General features: G+C 45.7%; 1 protein-coding gene across 11 annotated transcripts in view; it reads left to right on the top strand.

Moving 5' to 3' along the window:
• The window catches only part of PPP2R3B (protein phosphatase 2 regulatory subunit B''beta), an 81,633-nt gene that overhangs the window by 24,808 nt on the left and 35,019 nt on the right, over positions 1-21,806 (top strand). For all 11 annotated transcript variants that reach the window (XM_021081366.2, XM_021081364.2, XM_021081369.2 and 8 more), the window contains one exon: positions 5-190. In XM_021081366.2, the coding sequence (XP_020937025.1) occupies positions 5-190 (186 nt within the window). The remainder of the gene's footprint in view (positions 1-4; positions 191-21,806) is intronic.

Genomic DNA, 21,806 nt, shown 5'->3' with positions numbered 1-21,806 from the left:
TCAGGTCCAGACCAAGAAGGAGGAGCCCCTGCCCCCGGCCGCCAGCCAGAGCATCCCCGCCTTCTACTTCCCCCGCGGCCGCCCCCAGGACACCGTGAACATCGATGCCGTCATTGCCAAGATCGAGAGGACCTTCGCCCAGTTCCCGCACGAGAGGGCCACCATGGAGGACATGGGCAGAGTGGCCAAGGTGGGTGTCTGGTGTGCAGACCTGGCCCGTGGCCCAGCTGGGGTCGGGGTCACGCCCGGAGCCTCTCGTGTCTGAGCCCCGCCCGCTCCTGCCCCTCGCGCTCTGCGGCAGCGCCAGCAGCTCCTTGCTGACCTTTGTCCCCCAAGCCTGGAGGAGCAGATGCGTCTGGGTGCCATCCCCTGATGTGGCTGTGGTGACGTCTGGGTGCTGTCCCCTGACGTGGCCATGGTGACGCTGGCAGCTTTGAGGAGCCCGTTCCCAGAGGCTCAGGCGTGCCTTGGCTGCATCTCCTGTCAGTGGTGCTCTTGGGGGTTGGTGGGGGTTGGTGGGGGTTGCGGCGTGTGGCTCAGGACCACATGCAGCAGCAGGGAGTGTGGGAGTTTCCACTTGACCTAAGCGTGTGTGTCGCTGGCAGTTCGGTGTATCCAGGTTCCAGAGTCTCTTCGTGGCTGCAGTGTGGTCATTTCAGTATCTGTGCCCCCTGCTGTGGGCTTTCCACCACTGTGGGTGCATGCCACCTGCTGTGGGCACGCCCCATGTGCTGTGAGCACACACCACCTGCTGTGGGATGGAGCCACCTGCTGTGGGCTCACACTGTGGTTTTCTTACCCCTCCTCCAGGGGTCTCTGTGCAGCGAGGGGCCCATGCGCCCTGCAGACCATCGAGTGCTCACCCAGGGGTGGGGTCGTGGGGACAGAGAACTGTCCCTCCCCTCCATCAGATGCCAAGGTTGCCCTGCATGAGGAACCACACTGGAGCACCCAGCCCTCCGCACCCCGGCAGCCGGATGTGGGCGCCCCCTGAGGGTGGGTTCTCCTGACCCCGAGGGCCAGGCTGCTTTACCGAGGGCGTCTGAGCTCAGCGTGGCTGCTCCAGCCTTTCCCTCCTGTGGCTGGGCTGGGTCGCTTTCCCTCTCTGCTTCCTGCTACAGCCCCTCCCGCCCCCGCCCCCTGCCTCCTGTGAGATTGCTGTGTGTCTGCCCTGTCTCCTCTTCTCCCTCCCCCGGGAGAGGTCTCTGTATCCTGCATTGTTTCCCCCCCCCCCACCCCCGTCCGATAGAAGGGGGTGTCCTGGAAGCTACCCCCCTGTCCTCCTGTGCATCTGGAAGCCCTCCTGTTCTGCGAAACTCCCCACGTGCGCCCTTTTGCTTTTTCAGACGTCAGGCGTTGCCGTTCCCTCTCTCTCTAGCAGCTTTTTCGAGACGCGCTGCACAGCTCTCCCGTTTAGAGTGTACAGCGCAGGGCTTGTGTGTGTTTTCATGGAGCTGTGCAGCCTTCACCAGTCCAGTTCTTGTCACCCCCGATCGCCCGCAAAAGAAACCTCACATCCTTGGGCAGTCGTCCCGCAGCCCCCTTCTCCCCCGTGCCCAGGAGACCACTAACCCGCCCTCTGTCTGCGGATGGGCCTGTCCCGTGCGTTTCCTGGGGCTGGAGCTACGCCTTCTGCGTCTGATCCGGCAGCCCCTGTCCAGGCGTCTCTCGGTTCCCGTTCCCGCACATTCTCATCCGCTGATCCTCCACCGACGCGGGGGCTGTTCTGCCGTTTGGCTGCTGTGCGCTGTGCTGCGGTGAACCCTCCGTCCCGTGAGCTTTTATGTGGATGGTCAGGCTTGCCTCGCTCTTGGGTCGGTACCTAGGACCGGAATTGCCGAGCCACACGGCCACACCCTGTTTAACTTCGCGGAACCACGAGACTTTTCCAGAGCAGCTGCTGCGCGTGCCGTTCCCACTGGCGCTGTGGGCGGGTTTCAGCTTATTCACACCCTTCCCGACGCTTGTTACCTGTCTCTCTGTTTGGGGACCAGTCCGTCCTGCAGTGTAAGGGACCACTCATCCCTCCTCTTGTTCTGATGAGCGTGTCCTTGAAGACTGACCTTGAGCCTCTGCTCATGCGCCTGTTGGCCATTTCTGTGTCTTCCGTGGAAAAATGTCTCTTCAGGTCCTTTCACTATTTTTTCCAGCTGGATTTTTTCTTTTTTCTCTTTGTGGCTATACCTGGAGCATATGGAAGTTACCAGGCTTGGGCGTCTAATCCGAGCTGCAGCTGCAGTCTACACCACAGCCACAGCCACACCAGATCTGAGCCGCATCTGCGACACACACCAAAGCTTGTGGCAACACAAGATCAAAAACCCACTGAGCGAGGCCAGGGATCCAACCTGCATCCCCACAGACACCATGTCGGGTTCTTAACCTGCCAAGCCACAACAGGGATTCCTATTTGTCATTTTATTATTGAATTGTAAGCTCCCTTTAAATATCCTAGGTACAGTTCCTCATCAGATATGTGATGTGCAAATGTTTTCTCCCATTCTCTGGGTGGTTTTCTTCACTTGTTTTGTCCTTTGGTGCAAAAAATATTTACAATTTTTTTTATTACTCAAATGAATTTATCACATCTGTAGTTGTATACTGATCATAACAATCTGATTTCACAGAATTTCCATCCCACAACCCCAGCGCATCCCCCCACCCCGCAGACTGTCTCCTCCCGAGACCAGAAGTTTTTCAAAGTCTGTGAGTCAGCATCTGTTCTGCAAAGACGTTCAGTCTGTCCTTTTTTCAGATTCACTTGTCAGTGAAAGCATTTGATGTTGGTGTCTCATTGTCTGGCTGACTTCACTCAGCATGATAGTTTCTAGGTCCATCCATGTTGCAAAAAATGCTGGTATTTCATTGTTTTTAATGGCTGAGTAATATTCCATTGTGTATATGTACCACATCTTCTTGAACAACTCCTCTGTCAATGGACATTTAGGTTGTTTCCATGTCTTGGCTATTGAAAAGAGTGCTGCAATGAGCATCGGAGTACATGTGTCTTTGAGAGTTGTGGTTTTCTCTGGAGAGATGCCCAGGAGTGGGATTGCTGGATCAAATGGTAGTTCTATGTTTAGTTTTCTGAGGCATCTCCATACTGCTTTCCAAAGTGGTTGCACCAATTGACAATCCCACCAACAGTGTACTAGGGTTCCTTTTTCTATACACCCTCTCTAGCACTTATTGTTTGTAGACCTTTGGATGATGGCCATTCTGGCTGGTGTAAGGTGGTACCTCATCGTGGTTTTGATTTGCATCTCTCTAATAATGAGTGATATTGAGCATCTTTTCATGTGTTTCTTGGCCATCTATATGACTTCTTTGGAGAACTGTCTGTTTAGATCTTCTGCCCATTTTTTGAAGGCTTGTTTGTTTTTTTGGTATGGAGCTATAGGAGGTGTTTATAAATTTTGGCGATTAATCCCTTGTCAGTTGATTGACTTGCAAAGATTTTCTCCCATTCTGTGGGATGTGTTTTTGTGTTGTTTAGGGTTTCCTTTGCTGTGCAGAAACTTTGAATTTGATTAGGTCCCATTTGTTTATTTTTGTTTTTGTTGTCAATACTCTGAGAGGTAGATCTGAGAAGATGTTGCTGTGGTTTATGTGAGGAAATGTTTGGCCTATGTTTTCCTCTAAGAGTTTGATAGTGTCTGGTCTTATATCTAGGTCTTTCATCCATTTGGAGTTGATTTTTGTGTCTGGTGTTAGGGAGTGTTCTACTTTCATTCTTTTGCATGTGGCTGTCCAGTTTTCCCAGCACCACTTATTGAACAAGCTGTCCTTTCTCCATTGTATAGTCTTGCCTCCTTTGTCAGAGATGAGTTGGCTGTAGGTTCATGGGTTTAATTTGGGGCTTTCTATCCTGTTCCACTGATCTCTGTTTCTGACTTTGTGCCAGTACCATGTGGTTTTGATGATTGTTGCTTTGTAGTATAGTCTGAAGTCTGGGAGCCTACTTCCTCCAGCTCCATTTTTCTTTTTCAGGATGTCTTTGGCTCTTCTGGGTCTGTTGTGCTTCCAGACAAACTTTAAACTCTTTTGTTCGAGTTCTGTGGAAATTGTCCTTGGTCATTGGATAGGGATTGCATTGAATCTGTAGGTTGCCTTAGGTAGTATAGTCATTTGGATAATATTAACTCTTCCAATCCACGAGCATGGTATGTCTTTCCATCTATTTGTGTCCTCTTTGATTTCTTTCATCAGTGGCTTATAGCTTTCAGAGTACAGGTCTTTTGTCTCTTTAGGTGGGTTTACTCCTAGGTATTTTATTCTTTTGGATGCGATGGTAAACGGGATTGCTTCCCTAATTTCTCTTTCTGCTCTTTCATTGTTGGTGTATAGAAGTGCTGTCAATTTCCGTGTATTGATTTTGTCTCCTGCGACTTTGCCAAATTTGTGGATGAGCTCTAACAGTTTTCTGGTAGAGTGTTTAGAATTCTCTAGGTATGGTATCACGTCATCTGCAAATAGGGATAGTTTGACTTCTTCCTTTCCAATTTGGATTCCTTTTATTTCTTTTACTTCTCTGATTGCTGTGGCTAGGACTTCCAGAACTATGTTGAAGAGTAGTGCCGAGAGTGGACATCCTTCTCTCGTTCTTGATCTCAGTGGGAATTCTTTCAGCTTTTCAGCATTGAGAATGATGTTTGCTGTGGGTTTGTCATATATGGCCTTTATCATGTTGAGGTAGGTTCCCGTTATGCCCCCTTTCTGAAGGGTTTTCATCAGAAATGGGTGTTGTATTTTGTCAAAGGCTTTCTCTGCATCTATGGAGAGGATCCTATAGTCTTTATTCTTCAGTTTGTGAATGTGGTGTATCCCACTGATGTATTTGCGAATATTGAAGAATGCTTGCATCCCTGGGATAAATCTCACTTGATCATGATGTCCAATCCTTTTAATGGATTGTTGGATGCGGTTTGCTAGTATTTGGTTGAGGATTTTTGCATTGATGTTCATCAGTGAAATGGGCCTGTAGTTTTCTTTTTTTTGTGGAATCTTTGTCTGGTTTTGGTATCAGGGTGATGGTGGCCTCATAGAATGAGTTTGGGAGTATCCCTTCCTCTGCAGTTTTTTGAAATAGTTTCAGAAGGATAGGTGTTAGCTCTTCTCTAAATGTTTGATATAATTCGCCTGTGAATCCTTCTGGTCCTGGATTTTTGTTTGTTGGAAGTTTTTTAATCACAGTTTCAATTCCAGTTCTTGAGATGGGTCCATTCATCTTTTCTCTTTCATCTTGGTTTCGTCTTGGAAGAGTGTACTTTTCTAAGAATTTGTCCATTTCTTCTAACTTTTCCGTTTTATTGGCATACAGTTGCATATATTAGTCTCTTATGATCCTTTGTATTTCTGTGATGTCTGTTGTTACTTCTCCTTTTTCATTTCTAATTTTATTGATGTAATTCCTCTCTCTTTTTTGCTTGATCAGTCTGGCTAGGGGGTTATCAATTTTGTTGATGTTTTCAAAGAACCAGCTTTTCGTTTCATTGATCTTTTCTCCAGTTTTCTTTGTTTCTATTTCATTGATTTCTGCTCTCATCTTTATGATTTCTTTCCTTCTACTAACTTTAGGTCTTGTCTGTTCTCTCTTGAGCTGCTCTAGATGTAAAATTAGCTTGTTTGTTTGAGCTTTTTCTTGTTTCCTGAGGTGGGCTTGTATTGCTATAAACTTTCCTCTTAGAATGGCTTGTGCTGCATCCCAAAGGTTTTGGCATGTTGTATCTTTCTTGTCATTTGCGGCTAGGTATTTTTTAATTTCCTCTTTGATTTCTTCAGTGATGCATTGGTTGTTGAGTAGCACGTTGTTTTGTGTCCACGTGTTTGTGTTTTTTGCATTTTTTTTTCTTGTTGTTGATTTCCAGTCATATAGCGTTGTGGTCGGAAAAGATGCTTGATATGATTTCAATTTTCTTAAAGTTACCGAGGTTGGAATTGCAGCCCAGGATATGATCCATCTTAGAGAATGTTCCATGTGCACTTGAGAAGAATGTGTATTCTGTTGCTTTTGGATGGAATGTCCTATAAACATCTAAGTCCATCTGGTTTAATGCATCATTCAGGGCCCGTGTTTCCTAATTGATTTTCTGTCTGGTTGATCTGTCCATTGCTGTCAGTGGGGTGTTAAAAGTCCTGCACTGTGATTGTGTTATTGTCAATTTGTCCTTTATGGTTGTTAGCAGTTGCCTTATATATGGTGATAAACCTGTGTTGGGTGCGTAGATATTTAAAGTGTTATATCATCTTCTTGGAGTGATCCTTTGATAATTATGTAATGTCCTTCCTTGTCCCTTAAAATATTCTTCATTTTAAAGTCTATTTTGTCTGATATGAGTATTGCTACTCCAGCTTTCTTTTGATCCTTGTTTGCAGGAAATATTTTCTTCCATCCTCTCACTTTCAATTTGTATGTGTCCCTAGAAGTGAAGTGGGTCTCCCGAAGACAGCATATGTATGGGTGTTGTTTCTGTATCCATTCAGCCAGTCTATGTCTTTTGGCTGGGGCGTTTAGTCCATTCGCATTGAAGGTAATTATTGCTATGTATGTTCTTATTGCCACTTCATTAATTACTTTGGATTTGTTTTCACTGCTCATTTTTCTTTCCTTCTTTTGTTCTTTTCTGCCTAGAGAAGTTCCTTTAGTATTGGTGTAAGGCTGGTTTAGTGTTGCTGAATTCTCTCAGCTTTTGCTTATCTGTGAAGGTTTTTATTTTTCCTTCAAATCTGAATAAGAGCCTTTCTGGGTGGAGTAATCTTGGTTGGAGGATTTTTCCTTTCATCACGTTAAGTATATCATGCCACTCCCTTCTGGCCTGCAGAGTTTCTGCTGACAAATCTGCCGATAACCTTATTGGGGTCCCCTTGTATGTTATTTGTTTCTTTTCCCGAGCTGCTTTCAAGATTTTCTCTTTGTCTTTAATTTTGGTCGGTTTGACTAATATGTGTCTTGGTGTATTCCTCGTTGGGTTTATTTTATATGGTATTCGTTTTGCCTCCTGGATTTGCGTGAGTGATTCCTTCCCCATTTTGGGGAAATTTTCGGCTATTATCTCTTGGAATATTTTTTTTGTCCTCTTCTCTCTTTTCTCCTTCTGGCACCCCTATAATACGGATGTTGGTGCGTTTCACGTTGTCCCAGAGTTCTCTGAGACTCTCTTCATTTGTTTTCAAGCTTTTTTCTCTTTTCTGTTCTGCATCCATAATTTCCACTGATCTGTCCTCCACCTCACTTATTCGCTCTTCTGCCTCCTGTATTCCGCTGTTAGCTGCTTCTAGTGAATTTTTTAATTCAGTTATTGTATTTCGCATCTCTTCATGTTTAAGTTGTATATCTTGTATCTCTTTGGTCAGTGTTTCCTGTAAGTTATCCATCTTTGCCTCCAGTTTATTTCCAATGTCTTGCATCATCTTCAGCATCAACAATCTAAAGTCTTTTTCCTGGAGGCTGAGAAACTCCTGATCACTTAGCTGATTTTCTGGGGGTTTTTCTTTCTCCCTCATCTGAGTTATAGTTCTCTGTCTTTTCATTTTTATAGCTTTTTGGTGTGGTGACCTTCTTACAGTTGTAGCTTCTCTTCCTTCTTGTATCTTCCCCCCTTGTGGCTGAAGTTGGGTATGAGGGAGCTTGCTGTAGGCTTCTCGATGGGAGGGGCTGATGCCTGCCCCCTGGTAGGTGGAGCTGATTCTACTCCCTTTGGTGGGTGGGGCTTAGTCTCTGGATGGAATTAGAGGCAGCTGTGTGCCTGAGGGTCTTTAGGTAGCCTGTTTACTGAGGGGCAGGGCTGTGATCCCACCTGGATTGTTGTTTGTCCTGGGGCTTCTCAGCAGCTGACTGATAGGTGGGGCCAGATTTTCCCAAAATGGCCCCCTCCAGAGACAGGCAGCTGCTGAATATTCCCGAGAGCTTTCCCTTCAATGTCCTTCCCTCACAACAAGCCAGGTTCACCCCTGTTTTCCCGGGATGTCCTCCAAGAACTGCGGCCAGGTTTGACCCAGATTCCTATAGAGCCTTTGCTTTGCCCTGGGACCCAGTGCACATGAAAGCCCATGTGCACCTTTTAAGATTGGGGTCTCCATTTCCCCCAGTCCTGTGGAGCTCCTGTGCAGAAGCCCCGCTGGCCTTCAATGCCAGATGCTCCAGGGGCTCTTTCTCCCAGTGCCAGATCCCCACACGTGAGGATTTGATGTGGGGCTCAGAGCTCTCACTCCTATAGGTGTATCTCTGTGAACCAGTTAGTTTCCAGTCTGTGGGCTTCCTACCTGGGAGGTGTGGGGTTCTTTATATGGCGAAATCGCCCCTCCTGCCTCTTGATGTGGCCTTCTCTTTTTCTTCTGGAGTAGGATATGGGTTTCCGGTCCATTTGGGTGGAGATTGCTCAGTCTTTAGTTGTGAACTTGCTGTTTTTATTAGAGAAGTTGAGCTCCAGTCCTTCTATTCTGCCATCTCAATCCAGCACACCCCTACAGTTTTTTTTAAGGTATAATTAACAAAAGACATTCGTTTCAGTCTTGTTGATAATTTTTTGGATTTGACCCCAAAGCGAAGGCACCAGAGGCCAAAGTAAGTGGCACTGGTTGGAAGGAAGGCGCGTCTGCAGCGGCAGGAAGACCACCACCCCAGGGAAAGGCAGCCCTCGCGTCGAAAGAAGTCTGCACAGCCTGTGTCTGAGAAGCAGGGTTTCCAAGTTTTTACTTTCGAGGGAGCACTTTTATCTGTTTCTTTGCTGCCCTGGCTTTGGTGTCAGATGCAAGAAACCATTGCCAAATCCCCAGGCGTGAAGACGTCCCCTCGTTTTTCCGCTAAGGACGTTGTGGTGTTCGGCTCTCGCATCTAGGCCTTTGGTCCATTTTGAGTTCGTGCTTGGTTGTAGTGACGGGGATGTCTCGGTGTCACCCCTTGGCCGGTGGACCGCCAGTCGCCGGCACCGCTCCTTGGAGACTCACTCCTCTTTCCACGCCCAGGGGCCTTGGCAGCCTTGTTGAGAGTCAGCGGACGGTGGGTGTGAGGGACCCCTCTCCGATTTGGTTCTCTTCCCTGGACCGTGTCTTGTCTTCGCGCCGGGGTCACTCGACGGGGCTCCCTCCTCTGCAGCAAGCACCCCCTGACCATTTTCAGATCGGCTGTCTGTTTTGTTCTTCCGCAAGATGCTGTGGAATCTCACGCAATCCCTGCGACTTGTAGTGTCAGCCTGCCAGTTTCTCTTACGAAGAAGCCAGCAGCTGGAGTTCCCGTCCTGGCTCAGTGGTTAACAAATCCGACTAGGAACCATGAGGTTGTGGGTTCGATCCCTGGCCTTGCTCAGTGGGTGAAGGATCCGGCATTGCCGTGAGCTGTGGTGCAGGTTGCAGATGCGGCTTGGATCCCACGTTGCTGTGGCTGTGACATAGGCCGATGGCTACAGCTCTGAATCGACCCCTAGCCTGGGAACCTCCATATGCCGCGGGAGCGGCCCGAGAAATGGCAAAAGAAACAAACAAACAAGAAACCGAAGAAGCCAGCTGGGGTTCTGCCGGGGATGGTGATGAATACTTAGGTCTCTCTGCAGAGCATCAGCATCTTACCCTCAGGTCTTCTGATCCATGTACAAGGTGAGCTGCTCCATTTACTTAGAGCTTCAGTTTCTTTCAAAAGTGTCTCATAGGTAGCTCCCGTCATGGTGCAGCTGAAACGAATCCAACTAGGAACCATGAGGTTGCGGGTTTGATCCCTGGCCTCGCTCAGTGAGTTAAGGATCCGGCATTGCCACGAGCTGCAGTGTAGATGGAAGATGCATCTGGGATCCCGTGTTGCTGTGGCTGTGGTGTAGGCCTGCGGCTGCAGCTCTGATCTCACCCTTCGCCTGAGAACTTCCATATGCCGCGGGTGCAGCCCTAAAAAAGCAAACAAACAAAAGAAATGTGCCTTACAGTTCTGGAGTATAAGTTTGCACTTCTTCTGTTAGATTTGTCCCAAAGTATTTTCTTCTTTTCCGTGCTATGGTAAATTGAATTGTTTCCTGAACTTACCTCTGCCTTGTTCATGGGAAGCACATAAACATGCAGCTAACCTTTGTGTATTGGTCTTGTACCCTGCAATCCTGCTGGACTCATTTATCAGTCCTAAGAGTCTCTTAGCGCGTGCGTCAGGATTTGGTGCACATGTGACCGCGTCATCCGCCGGTGGAAGTAGTGCCCCTTCCCCGTCCCAGGGTGCATGTGTTCTGCTTTTCTGTCTTGCCTGATGGCTCTGGTTAGAACTTCCAGAGCAGAAGTGGCCAGAGCAGACGTTCTAGTTTTGTTCCTGATCTTAGGGGAGAAGCTCCCGTGTTTCATCACGAGTGTGGGGTTGGCTGTAGGGCTTCCATAGACACCCCTCATTGGTCAAGGACCTTCCTTGCTGTTCCGCGGTTCTATTCTTAGCTGAGTGTTTTCATACAGAAAGGAAGTTGCATTGGTCAGGTGCTTTTTTGGCATTTGTTGAGATGATCCTGTGGTTTTGTTTTTTGGTTCTGTTTTTTTTGGGGGGGGGTTGTTTTGTTTTGTTTTTTTCCTGCTTTTTAGAACCGCTGCTGAGGCATGTGGAAGTTCCCAGGGTGGGGGCTGAATCGGAGCTTCAGCTGCCAGCCTACGCCACAGCCACAGCAGTGCAGGATCCTTAACCCACTGAGCGAGGCCAGGGATTGAACCTAAATCCTTGCCAATACTGGTCAGGTTTGTTACTGCTGGGCCACAGCGGGTCCTGGTTTTTTGTGCTGTTGATGTGGTGTTATGTGCACTGCTTTAGCCAATGCTAAACTTGCATTCTCGGGATAAATTCCACTGGCTCCTGGGGTATAAGCCTTTTTATATGTTGCCTCCTTCTGTTGGCTGTTTTGTTGGGTTTTGCATCTGTTCCTAAGCGATACTGGATTGCGGTTGTCCTATGATTCCTCTGTCTGGTTTTGGTATTAAGGTGATACTGGCCCAGCGGACGAATTGGAAGCATTCCTTTCTATTGGGGATTGCCTTTTATGGCGTTTTTTAAAATGTTGTTTTGATAGTATGTGAAAAACCACCATAGTTCCCAGGTTCAAGCTGGAAAACCAGATACATTCAGAGACGCCCAGATTCTCTTGCTGTCTGTTCAGCTCTGTTCTCTTCCTGCATGGAATCGTTTTCATGGCTTCGGTTAACGTGAAAAGCATTTGTTCTACTTTTAGACTCGAGCAAGTACATTCAATTCTGTGAGTGTGTGATTCTCTCTGTGGGTGTGTGTGTATTTGCTTTCTTCCCTTTCTTAGACGTAAAAAGTCGTATATTGGAGCTCCCCGGTGGCTCCGTGGGTTAAGGGTCCGGTGTTGTCACTGCTGTGGCTCAGGTTCCATCCATGGCCTGGGAGTCCCCGCATGCCACAGGCACGGCCAAAATGATGATGATAATAATGGTAACAACCATAAAGTGTGCCCTGCTGCACACGTGGGTGTTTGTCAGTGAACGTTTGTCTCGGAGCCTAGGCCCTTCACCCAGTGTCTTCGTCCTCACTCTGCGTGGAAAGGATTGTGCAAACGAGTCTTTATTTTTATTTTTTTCCTGTTTGTGTGTGTACATTCTTCTTCTTTTTTTCCCCTTTTTTTCCTTTTTTGGCCACCCCATGGTATATGGAGTTTCCTGGCCAGGGAGCAGGTCTGAGCCAGAGCGGCAGCCTACACTGCAGCTGCGGCAACACTGGATTCTTAACCCACTGTGCTGGGCTGGGGATCGAACCTGCGTCCCAGCGCTACAGAGACACCGCCGATCGCATTGAACCACAGCAGGAAGGCCTGTGTGTCCCCTCTTAAATGCAGTTTCTAGAACAGTGTTATTGCAGGATGGACGCCTTCGAACGTCGCAGCCGTTTCAGGTGCACAGCAACGGGAGCCCGTGATGCGCACCTGTCTTCTTCCTTCCCATGGAGGTTATGGCAGAACTCGGAGTCCGGTTCCCTGTGCTCTGCTGCTCATCTCCTGCGGATGTTCTGCTCTGTCTCCTGCAGAGCGGGCGTCGTGGGCTCTCCCCACCCTGCCAGTTCCTCCTCCCCACGTGGTCTCCCCCGTGGTAACCCCGCGACTGGTTCTGAGACCTCCCAGCCTGTCTCTGTCCTCTAAGGAAGCTCTTCTGTACCATTTTATTAGCGTCCACGTGGCAGGCGCCTGTGTCACGTGTCTTTCTCTGTCTGACGTCCTCACTTCGTGTGCGAATCTCTAGGCCCATCCACGTTGCCGCAAATGGACTGATTTCATTCGCTTTTGAAGCATTTCATTCAGTGGGAAAAATTACTCGTGTTTTGTTGTAACCCTTAAAAGATGGTGTTGAAACATCACAAACTCTCTAACAGTGGGTTATAAATGTACAGGGGAACGGAGAGAGTATCTGGAATTCCCGTCGTGGTGCAGCGGAAACGCATCCATGAGGAACCATGAGGGGTTCGATCCCTGGTCTCGCTCAGTGGGTTGAGGATCCAGCACTGCCGTGAGCCGTGGCATAGGTCGCAGATGTGGCTTGGATCCCTTGTTGCTGTGGCTGTGGTGTAGGCCGGCAGTTGCAGCTCCGATTCGACCCCTAGCCTGGGAACGTCCATCTGCTGTGGTTGCAGCCTAAAAAGCACAAAAAAAAAAAAAAAAAAAAAAAAGAGAGAGAGGGAGAGAGAGAGACTAGTATTTATTTATTCATTTATTTAGGACTAATATTTATTTATTGATTTATTTTCCTTTTCAGGGCCATTCCTGAGGCACATGGAGGTTCCTAGCTTAGGGGTCATATCAGAGCTACAGCTGCTTGTCTACACCACAGCCACAGCAGCACATGATCCTTAACCCACTGAGCAAGGCCGGGGATGGAACCTGCGTCCTCATGGATGCTAGTTGTGTTCTTCGCCTTCTGGGCCACAGTGAGACCTCCCGTGACTTGTCTTCTACGTGTGGTCCACGCCCCAGCTTCAGCCTTCACCCCTTCCATGCTGTGCGGTACCTGACAGCTCCTTTAACGTGGGCTTTGGCCAGTGTCCCCTCCTCGGAGTCAGCACGTTCTCCATCACAGCCTCCTGGGCGGCCGTGACTCTCTGTCGGTTCCCTCCACCCACCCGCTCGTCCTCAGAGCCTCCCGCCCCCGCAGTCAGCTGCCGCTTCTCCAGCCGGTCATGTCCAGTCACTTCCACCTGCTCCGTGTCCTGCTTCCTTCAGTGTGTAGTGCACGGAGTCACCTGCTCTCAGGTTGCAGGTCAGTGACCCCTCTGGACCCCATTCAGGACGGCAGGCCCGCAGACCAGAGCTAGCTGGGCCCCTGGCTGGAGGGCAAGGCGGGTTTGGTGATCAAGAGAGATTTAAACCCCCCCTCCCCCACCGCCTCGAAGCCAGGTGACCTGGCCTTCTAGCCTGGGGAGGGTGGAGTTCTGCCCGCTCGGCCCCTTCTACCCCCGGGGACCGGGCAGCCCCGCCACACATTTGTCATGTGTGAGCTGAGTGCCTGACACACAGCGGATGCCTGACGCTCTGAAAGGAGCCACACGCCGCTTTCACGCTGTCTTGTCCTGCGCGCAGACTAAAGAACCGCCGTGCAGGTGCCCAGGATTCAGGCATCTCTGCCCGAGGAGCGCAAATCCCGCCCGTCTGTGGGGACCGCAGGTGTCGCGGCCGTGGCCGCTGGACTTTGTGCCTGCCGGGGCCTGGCTGCAGCATCCTTCATCCTGCAGTTCCTCCCCCCCGCGCCCAGGAACCATCCAGCGCAGGGGCGCGAGGTTCAGGTGCACCCTCCCCTCCCACGCGGGGCTGTCAGCGCCGCTGTGACGGTGGGGAGGGCCCTGGGCTGTGCCGGTACCGGTACTGGTACCGTCCTCTGTGCGCGGTTCCGGTCCGGGCAGAGGCCTGGTGACGTGCTTGCCGTCAGACCCCCGCCTGGGGCTCTGCGGCTCAGCTCTCCCCCCACCCTTCCCGAGGGGGGGCGCCCCCCGAAGGCCACGCGGTCAGACCCAGGAGCTCGCGCTCACGTGGCTGCGAAATGCTGCCCTGGTGCCCTCGGTTGGCGTTTCTCTCCATTTGCTAAGATTTTGTTTCTTAAGTTTGCACCACAGCTGCTGATTGAAGTCGGCGTTGTGTCCCTGTTTATCCTGGGCTTGTCCACTTTGTGATTCAAGGTGAACCAAATGAATCCTTTTATTTCTTTGCAGCAGCAGCAGCGTCCCTCATCGTGCCCCGGAGTTTGAGGAGGGCGGTCTGTTCCTTACAGGCGCCAGCGGCAGCGACCTCACCAGGCACATGCCCTTTATAGAAACACCCCGTTTTCTCTTTGACCGTTAATTTCCTTTAGCAAAATTCCTCTATTGAGGATTTAAATTTCTGGAGTCAGTTTTGGTCATTTATGTGTTTTTTCTAAAACAATTTTTGCAGGATTACAGATGAATTCCTCTAAAGTTTTTCATTATCATTTTTTTTTTACTTTAATAGTTTATTTTATTTTATTTTACATTTTTTCCTGCTGTATAGCATGGGGACCAAGTTACACTTACATGTATACATTTTTTTTTACACCCTTTGTTCTGTTGCAGTATAAGTATCTAGACAGTTCTCAATGCTATTCAGCAGGATCTCCTTGTAAATCCATTCCAAGTGTATCTGATAAGCCCAAGGTCCCAATCCCTCCCACTCCCTCCCCCTCCCATCAGGCAGCCACAAGTCTATTCTCCAAGTCCATGATTTTCTTTTCTGTGGAAAGATTCATTTGTGCTGTATATTAGATTCCAGTTAAAAGTGATATCATATGGTATTTGTCTTTGTCTTTCTGGCTCATTTCACTCAGTATGAGAGTCTCTAGTTCCATCCATGTTGCTGCAAATGGCGTTATGTCATTCTTTTTTATGGCTGAGTAGTATTCCCTTGTGTATATATACCACCTCTTCCGAACCCAATCCTCTGTTGATGGACATTTGGATTGTTTCCATGTCCTGGCTCTTGTGACTAGTGCTGCAATGAACATGCAGGTGCATGTGTCTCTTTTAAGTAGAGTTTTGTCTGGATATATGCCCAGGAGTGGGATTGCGGGGTCATATGGAAGTTCTATGGATAGATTTCTAAGGTATCTCCAAACTGTTCTCCATAGTGGCTGTACCAGTTTACATTCCCACCAACAGTGCAGGAGGGTTCCCTTTTCTGCACAGCCCCTCTAGCACTTGTTATTTGTGGACTTATGAATGATGGCCATTCTGACTGGTGTGAGGTGGTGTCTCATGGTAGTTTTGATTTGCATTTCTCTTATAATCAGCGATGTTGAGCATTTTTTCATGTGTTTGATGGCCATCTGTATATCTTCTTTGGAGAAATGTCTCTTCAGGTCTTTTGCCCATTTTTCCATTGATTGATTGGTTTTTTTGCTGCTGGGTTGTATAAGTTGTTTACATATTCTAGAGATTAAGCCCTTGTCCGTTGCATCATTTGAAACTATTTTCTCCCATTCTGAAAGTTGTCTTTTTGTTTTCTTTTGGGTTTCCTTTGCTGTGCAAAAGCTTTTCCGTTTGATGAGGTCCCATGGGTTTATTTTTGCTCTAATTTCTATTGCTTTGGGAGACTGACCTGAGAAAATATTCATGAGGTTGATGTCAGAGAGTGTTTTGCCTATGTTTTCTTCTAGGAGCTGGATGGTGTCCTGTCGTATATTTAAGTCTTTCAGCCATTTGGAGTTTATTTTTGTGCATGGTGTGAGGGTGTGTTCTAGTTTCATTGCTTTGCATGCAGCTGTCCAGGTTTCCCAGCAATGCTTGCTGAATAGACTCTCTTTTTCCCATTTTATGTTCTTGCCTCCCTTGTCCAAGATTAATTGACCATAGGTGTCAGGGTTTCTTTCCGGATTCCCTATTCTGTTCCATTGGTCTGTCTGTTTGTTTTGATACCAGTACCACACTGTTTTGATGACTGTGGCTTTGTAGTATTTCTTGAAGTCTGGGAGAGTGATGCCTCCTGCTTGGTTTTTGTTTCTCAGGATTGCTTTGGCAATTCTAGGTCTTTTGTTGTTCCATATAAATGTTTGGATGGTTTGTTCTAGTTCTGTGAAAAATGTCATGAGTCATTTGATAGGGATTGCACAGAATCTCTCGATTGCTTTGGGTAGTATGGCCATTTTTAAAATATTGATTTTTCCAGTCCATGAACATGGACTATCTTTCCATTTCTTTACATCTTCTTTGATTTCTTTGATTAAAGTTTTATAATTCTCAGCATATAAGTCCTTTCCCTGCTTAGTCAGGTGTATTCTGAGGTATTTGATTTTGTGAGGTGCAATTTCAAAAGGTATTGTGTTTTTGTATTCCTTTTCTACTATTTCATTGTTGGTGTACAGAAATGCAACGATTTCTGAATGTGAATCTTATAGTCTGCTAATTTGCTGAATTTATTAATCAGTTGAAGTCGTTTTGGGGTTGAGTCCTTAGGGTTTTCTATGTATAGTATCATGTCATCTGCATGCAGTGACATTTTACCTCCTCTCTTCCGATTTGGATAGTTTTTATTTCTTTCGATTGTCTGCTGTAGCTGGGGCTTCCAATAATATGATGAATAACAGTGGTGGGAGTGGGTATCCCCGTCTTGTTCCAGATTTTCGTGGGAAGGCTTTTAGCTTTTCTCCATTGAGTATTCTATTGGCTGTGGGTTTGCCATAAATGGCTTTGGTTACGTTCAGGAATGTTCCCTCTATACCCACTTTGGCGAGAGTTTTTTTTTTTTAATTTAATTTATTATTTATTTATAATTTATTTTATAATTTTTTTATTTTCCCACTGTACAGGAAGGGGGTCAGGTTATCCTTACATGTATACATTGCAATTACAGTTTTTTCCCCCACCCTTTCTTCTGTTGCAACAGGAGTATCTAGACATAGTTCTCAATGCTATTCAGCAGGCTCTCCTTGTAAATCTATTCTAGGTTGTGTCTGATAAGCCCAAGCTCCCGATCCCTCCCACTCCCTCCCCCTCCCATCAGGCAACCACAAGTCTCTTCTCCAAGTCCATGATTTTCTTTTCTGAGGAGAGGTTCATTTGTGCTGGATATTAGATTCCAGTTATAAGTGATATCATATGGTATTTGCCTTTGTCTTTCTGGCTCATTTCACTCAGTATGAGATTCTCTAGTTCCATCCATGTTGCTGCAAATGGCACTATGTCATCCTTTTTTATGGCTGAGTAGTATTCCATTGTGTATATATACCACCTCTTCCGAATCCAATCCTCTGTTGATGGACATTTGGGTTGTTTCCATGTCCTGGCTATTGTGATTAGGGCTGCAATGAACGTGCAGGTGCATGTGTCTCTTTTAGGTAGAGTTTTGTCCAGATAGATGCCCAAGAGTGGGATTGCAGGGTCATATGGAAGTTCTATGGATAGATTTCTAAGGTATCTCCAAACTGTTCTCCATAGTGGCTGTACCAGTTGACATTCCCACCAGCAGTGCAGGAGGGTTCATTTTCTCCACAGCCCTTCCAGCACTTGTTATTTGTGGATTTATTAATGATGGCCATTCTGACTGGTGTGAGGTGGTATCTCATGGTAGTTTTGATTTGCATTTCTCTTATAATCAGCGATGTTGAGCATTTTTTCATGTGTTTGATGGCCATCTGTATATCTTCTTTGGAGAAATGTCTCTTCAGGTGTTTTGCCCATTTTTCCATTGATTGATTGTTTTTTTTTTTTTTTTTTTTTTTTGCTGTTGGGTTGTATAAGTTGTTTACATATTCTAGAGATTAAGCCCTTGTCCGTTGCATCATTTGAAACTATTTTCTCCCATTCTGAAAGTTGTCTTTTTGTTTTCTTTTGGGTTTCCTTTGCTGTGCAAAAGCTTTTCCGTTTGATGAGGTCCCATGGGTTTATTTTTGCTCTAATTTCTATTGCTTTGGGAGACTGACCTGAGAAGATATTCATGAGGTTGATGTCAGAGAGTGTTTTGCCTATGTTTTCTTCTAGGAGTTTGATGGTGTCCTGTCATATATTTAAGTCTTTCAGCCATTTGGAGTTTATTTTTGTGCATGGTGTGAGGGTGTGTTCTAGTTTCATTGCTTTGCATACAGCTGTCCAGGTTTCCCAGCAATGCTTGCTGAATAGACTTTCTTTTTCCCATTTTATGTTCTTGCCTCCCTTGTCAAAGCTTAATTGACCATAGGTGTCAGGGTTTCTTTCCGGATTCTCTATTCTGTTCCATTGGTCTGTCTGTCTGTTTTGATACCAGTACCACACTGTATTGATGACTGTGGCTTTGTAGTATTTCTTGAAGTCTGGGAGAGTGATGCCTCCTGCTTGGTTTTTGTTTCTCAGGATTGCTTTAGTGATTCTGGGTCTTTTGTTGTTCCATATAAACGTTTGGATGGTTTGTTCTAGTTCTTTGAAAAATGTCATGGGGAATTTGATACGGATTGCATTGAATCTGTAGATTGCTTTGGGTAATATGGCCATTTTTACAATATTGATTTTCCCAATCCAGGAACATAGACTATCTTTCCATTTCTTTACATCTTCTTTGATTTCTTTGATTAAAGTTTTATAGTTCTCGGCGTATAGGTCCTTTGCCTCCTTGGTCAGGTGTATTCCGAGGTATTTGATTTTGTGAGGTGCAATTTCAAAAGGTATCGTGTTTTTGTATTCCTTTTCTAATATTTCATTGCTGGTATACAGAAATGCAACGGACTTCTGAATGTGAATCTTATATCCTGCTACTTTGCTGAAGTTATTAATCAGTTCAAGTCGTTTTGGGGTTGAGCCCTTAGGGATTTCTATGTATAGTATCATGTCATCTGCATACAGTGACAGTTTTCTCTCTTCTCTTCCTATATGAGTGCCTTTTATTTCTTTTGTTTGTCTAATTGCTGTGGCTTGGACTTCCAGAACTATGTTGAAGAGCAGTGGTGAGAGTGGTCATCCCTGTCTTGTTCCAGATTTGAGTGAGAAGGCTTTCAGTTTTTCCCCATTGAGTATTATATTTGCTGTGGGTTTGTCATAAATGGCTTTGATTGTACTCAGGAATGTTCCCTCTATACCCACTTTGGCGAGGGTCTTGATCATGAATGGATGTTGGACTTTGTCAAATGCTTTTTCTGCGTCTATTGAGATGATCCTATGATTTTTGAATTTTTTTTTGTTAATGTGGTGTATGATGCTGATTGATTTGCGTATGTTGAACCATCCTTGTGAACCTGGGATGAACCCAACCTGGTCATGGTGTATAATTTTTTTGGTATGTTGTTGGATTCGGTTGGCTAAGATTTTGTTGAGAATGTTTGCATCTATATTCATCAATGATATTGGGCGATAGTTTTCTTTTTTGGTGGTATCTCTGTCTGGTTTTGGAATGAGGGTGATGGTGGCCTCATAGAATGTCTTTGGGAGTATTCCTTCTTCTTCAACCTTTTGAAAGAGTTTAAGGAGGATGGGCACCAATTCCTCTTTATATGTTTGATAGAATTCGCCTGTGAAGCCATCTGGTCCTAGACGTTTATTTGTAGGGAGTGATTTTATGACCTCTTCAATTTCATTTCTGGTGATCGGTCTGTTCAGTTGGTCTGTTTCTTTTTGATTCAGTTTTGGCAGGCTGTAAGATTCTAGAAAATTATCCATTTCTTCCAGATTGTCCGACTTGTTGCCATATAGTTGTTCATAGTATTCTCTTATGGTTTTTTGTATTTCTGCTGTGTCCGTTGTGATTTCTCCTTTTTCATTTCTAATTTTGGTTATTTGGGTTGTTTTCTCTCCTCTTTTTAGTGAGTCTGGCCAGGGGTTTGTCAATTTTGTTCACCTTTGCAAAGAACCAGCTCTTGGTTTTATTAACTTTCTCTATTGTTTTTTGAGTCTCTATTTTATTGATTTCTTCTTTGATCTGTGTAATTTCCTTCCTTCTGCTGACTTTAGGACTTTTTTGTTCTTCTTTTTCTAATTCATTTAGGTGGAGGGTTAAGTTGTCAATTTGGGATCTTTCTTCTTTTTTGAGGAAGGCCTGTATTGCTATAAATTTCCCTCTGAGCACTGCTTTTGCAGCATCCCATCGATTTTGAGAGGTTGTGTCTTCATTATCATTTGTTACAAGGTATTTTTTAATTTCCTTCTTGATTTCCTCATTGACCCATTGGGTTTTTAGTAGTGTGTTGTTGAGTCTCCATGTAGTAGGTTTTTTCTCATTTCTTTTCCCATGGTTGATTTCTAATTTCATGGCGTTGTGGTCAGAGAAGGTACTTGAGATAATTTCTATGCTCCCAAAGCATAGAAATTGAGCATTGAGATTAGCTTTGTGTCCCAATATGTGGTCGATTCTTGAGAATGTTCAATGTGCGCTTGAAAAGAATGTGTATTCTGATTTTTTTGGATGTAGTGTCCTGAAGATATCAATTAAGTCTAACTTTTCTATTGTTTCCTTTAGGCTCTCTGTTGCTTTATTGGTTTTCTTTCTAGAGGATCTGTCCATTGATGTGAGGGGGGTATTAAGGTCTCCTACTGTGATTGTATTCTGATCAATTTCTCCCATTGTGTCTGTTCGTATTTGTTGTATGTATCTGGGTGCTCCTGTATTTGGGGCATATATGTTGACGATAGTAACATCCTCTCCTTGGATGGATCCCTTAATCACTAAGTAGTGTCCTTCTTTGTCTTTCTTTATGTCTTTTGTTTTAAAGTCTATTTTGTCTGATATGAGCGTTGCGACTCCTGCTTTTCTGTCATGTCTATTGGCGTGAAGTATTTTTCCCCACCCTTTCACTTTCAATCTATATGTGTCCTTTGTCCTAAGGTGAGTTCCTTCTAGGCAGCAGATTGAAGGTTTTTGCCTTTTTATCCACTCAGGCACTCTGTGTCTTTTGATCTGGGCATTTAGTCCATTGACATATAAGGTGATAATTGATAGATGATTATTTATTTCCATTTTGAACCTCGTGTTCCAGTTGATTCTATGGCTCTCCATTCTTCCTTTCTTTTTTTTTTTTGGTTGGATGGTCTCCTGTTATTATCTGCTTGAGTGCATTTTTTTTTCATTTTTTGCAAATGCAATATTTGCTTTTGGCTTGTGGTTGCCCTGTTTATTTTATTTTTCTCATTCAAAACCTATTTTATTTTATTTTATTTTATTTTATTTTTACATTTTCCACTGTACAGCAAGGGGGTCAGGTTATCCTTACATGTATGCATTGCAATTACAGTTTTTTCCCCCACCCTTTCTTCTGTTGCAACAGGAGTATCTAGACATAGTTCTCAATGCTATTCAGCAGGATCTCCTTGTAAATCTATTCTAGGTTGTGTCTGATAAGCCCAAGCTCCCGATCCCTCCCACTCCCTCCCCCTCCCATCAGGCAACCACAAGTCTCTTCTCCAAGTCCATGATTTTCTTTTCTGAGGAGAGGTTCATTTGTGCTGGATATTAGATTCCAGTTATAAGTGATATCATATGGTATTTGCCTTTGTCTTTCTGGCTCATTTCACTCAGTATGAGAGTCTCTAGTTCCATCCATGGTGCTGCAAATGGCATTATGTCATTCTTTTTTATGGCTGAGTAGTATTCCATTGTGTATATATACCACCTCTTCCGAATCCAATCATCTGTCGATGGACATTTGGGTTGTTTCCATGTCCTGGCTATTGTGAATAGTGCTGCAATGAACATGCGGGTGCATGTGTCTCTTTTAGGTAGAGTTTTGTCCAGATAGATGCCCAAGAGTGGGATTGCAGGGTCATATGGAAGTTCTATGGATAGATTTCTAAGGTATCTCCAAACTGTTCTCCATAGTGGCTGTACCAGTTGACATTCCCACCAGCAGTGCAGGAGGGTTCCCTTTTCTCCACAGCCCCTCCAGCACTT

This window comes from Sus scrofa, chromosome Y, assembly GCF_054392235.1.
Source record: "Sus scrofa isolate SSC_HxYL_T2T_F1_AM1 chromosome Y, Sscrofa_HxYL_maternal_Yorkshire_Landrace_v2.0, whole genome shotgun sequence".
NCBI classification, from domain to species: domain Eukaryota; kingdom Metazoa; phylum Chordata; class Mammalia; order Artiodactyla; family Suidae; genus Sus; species Sus scrofa.
Note: the sequence above shows the minus strand (reverse complement) of the source record. Positions and strands in the feature narration are given on the sequence as shown.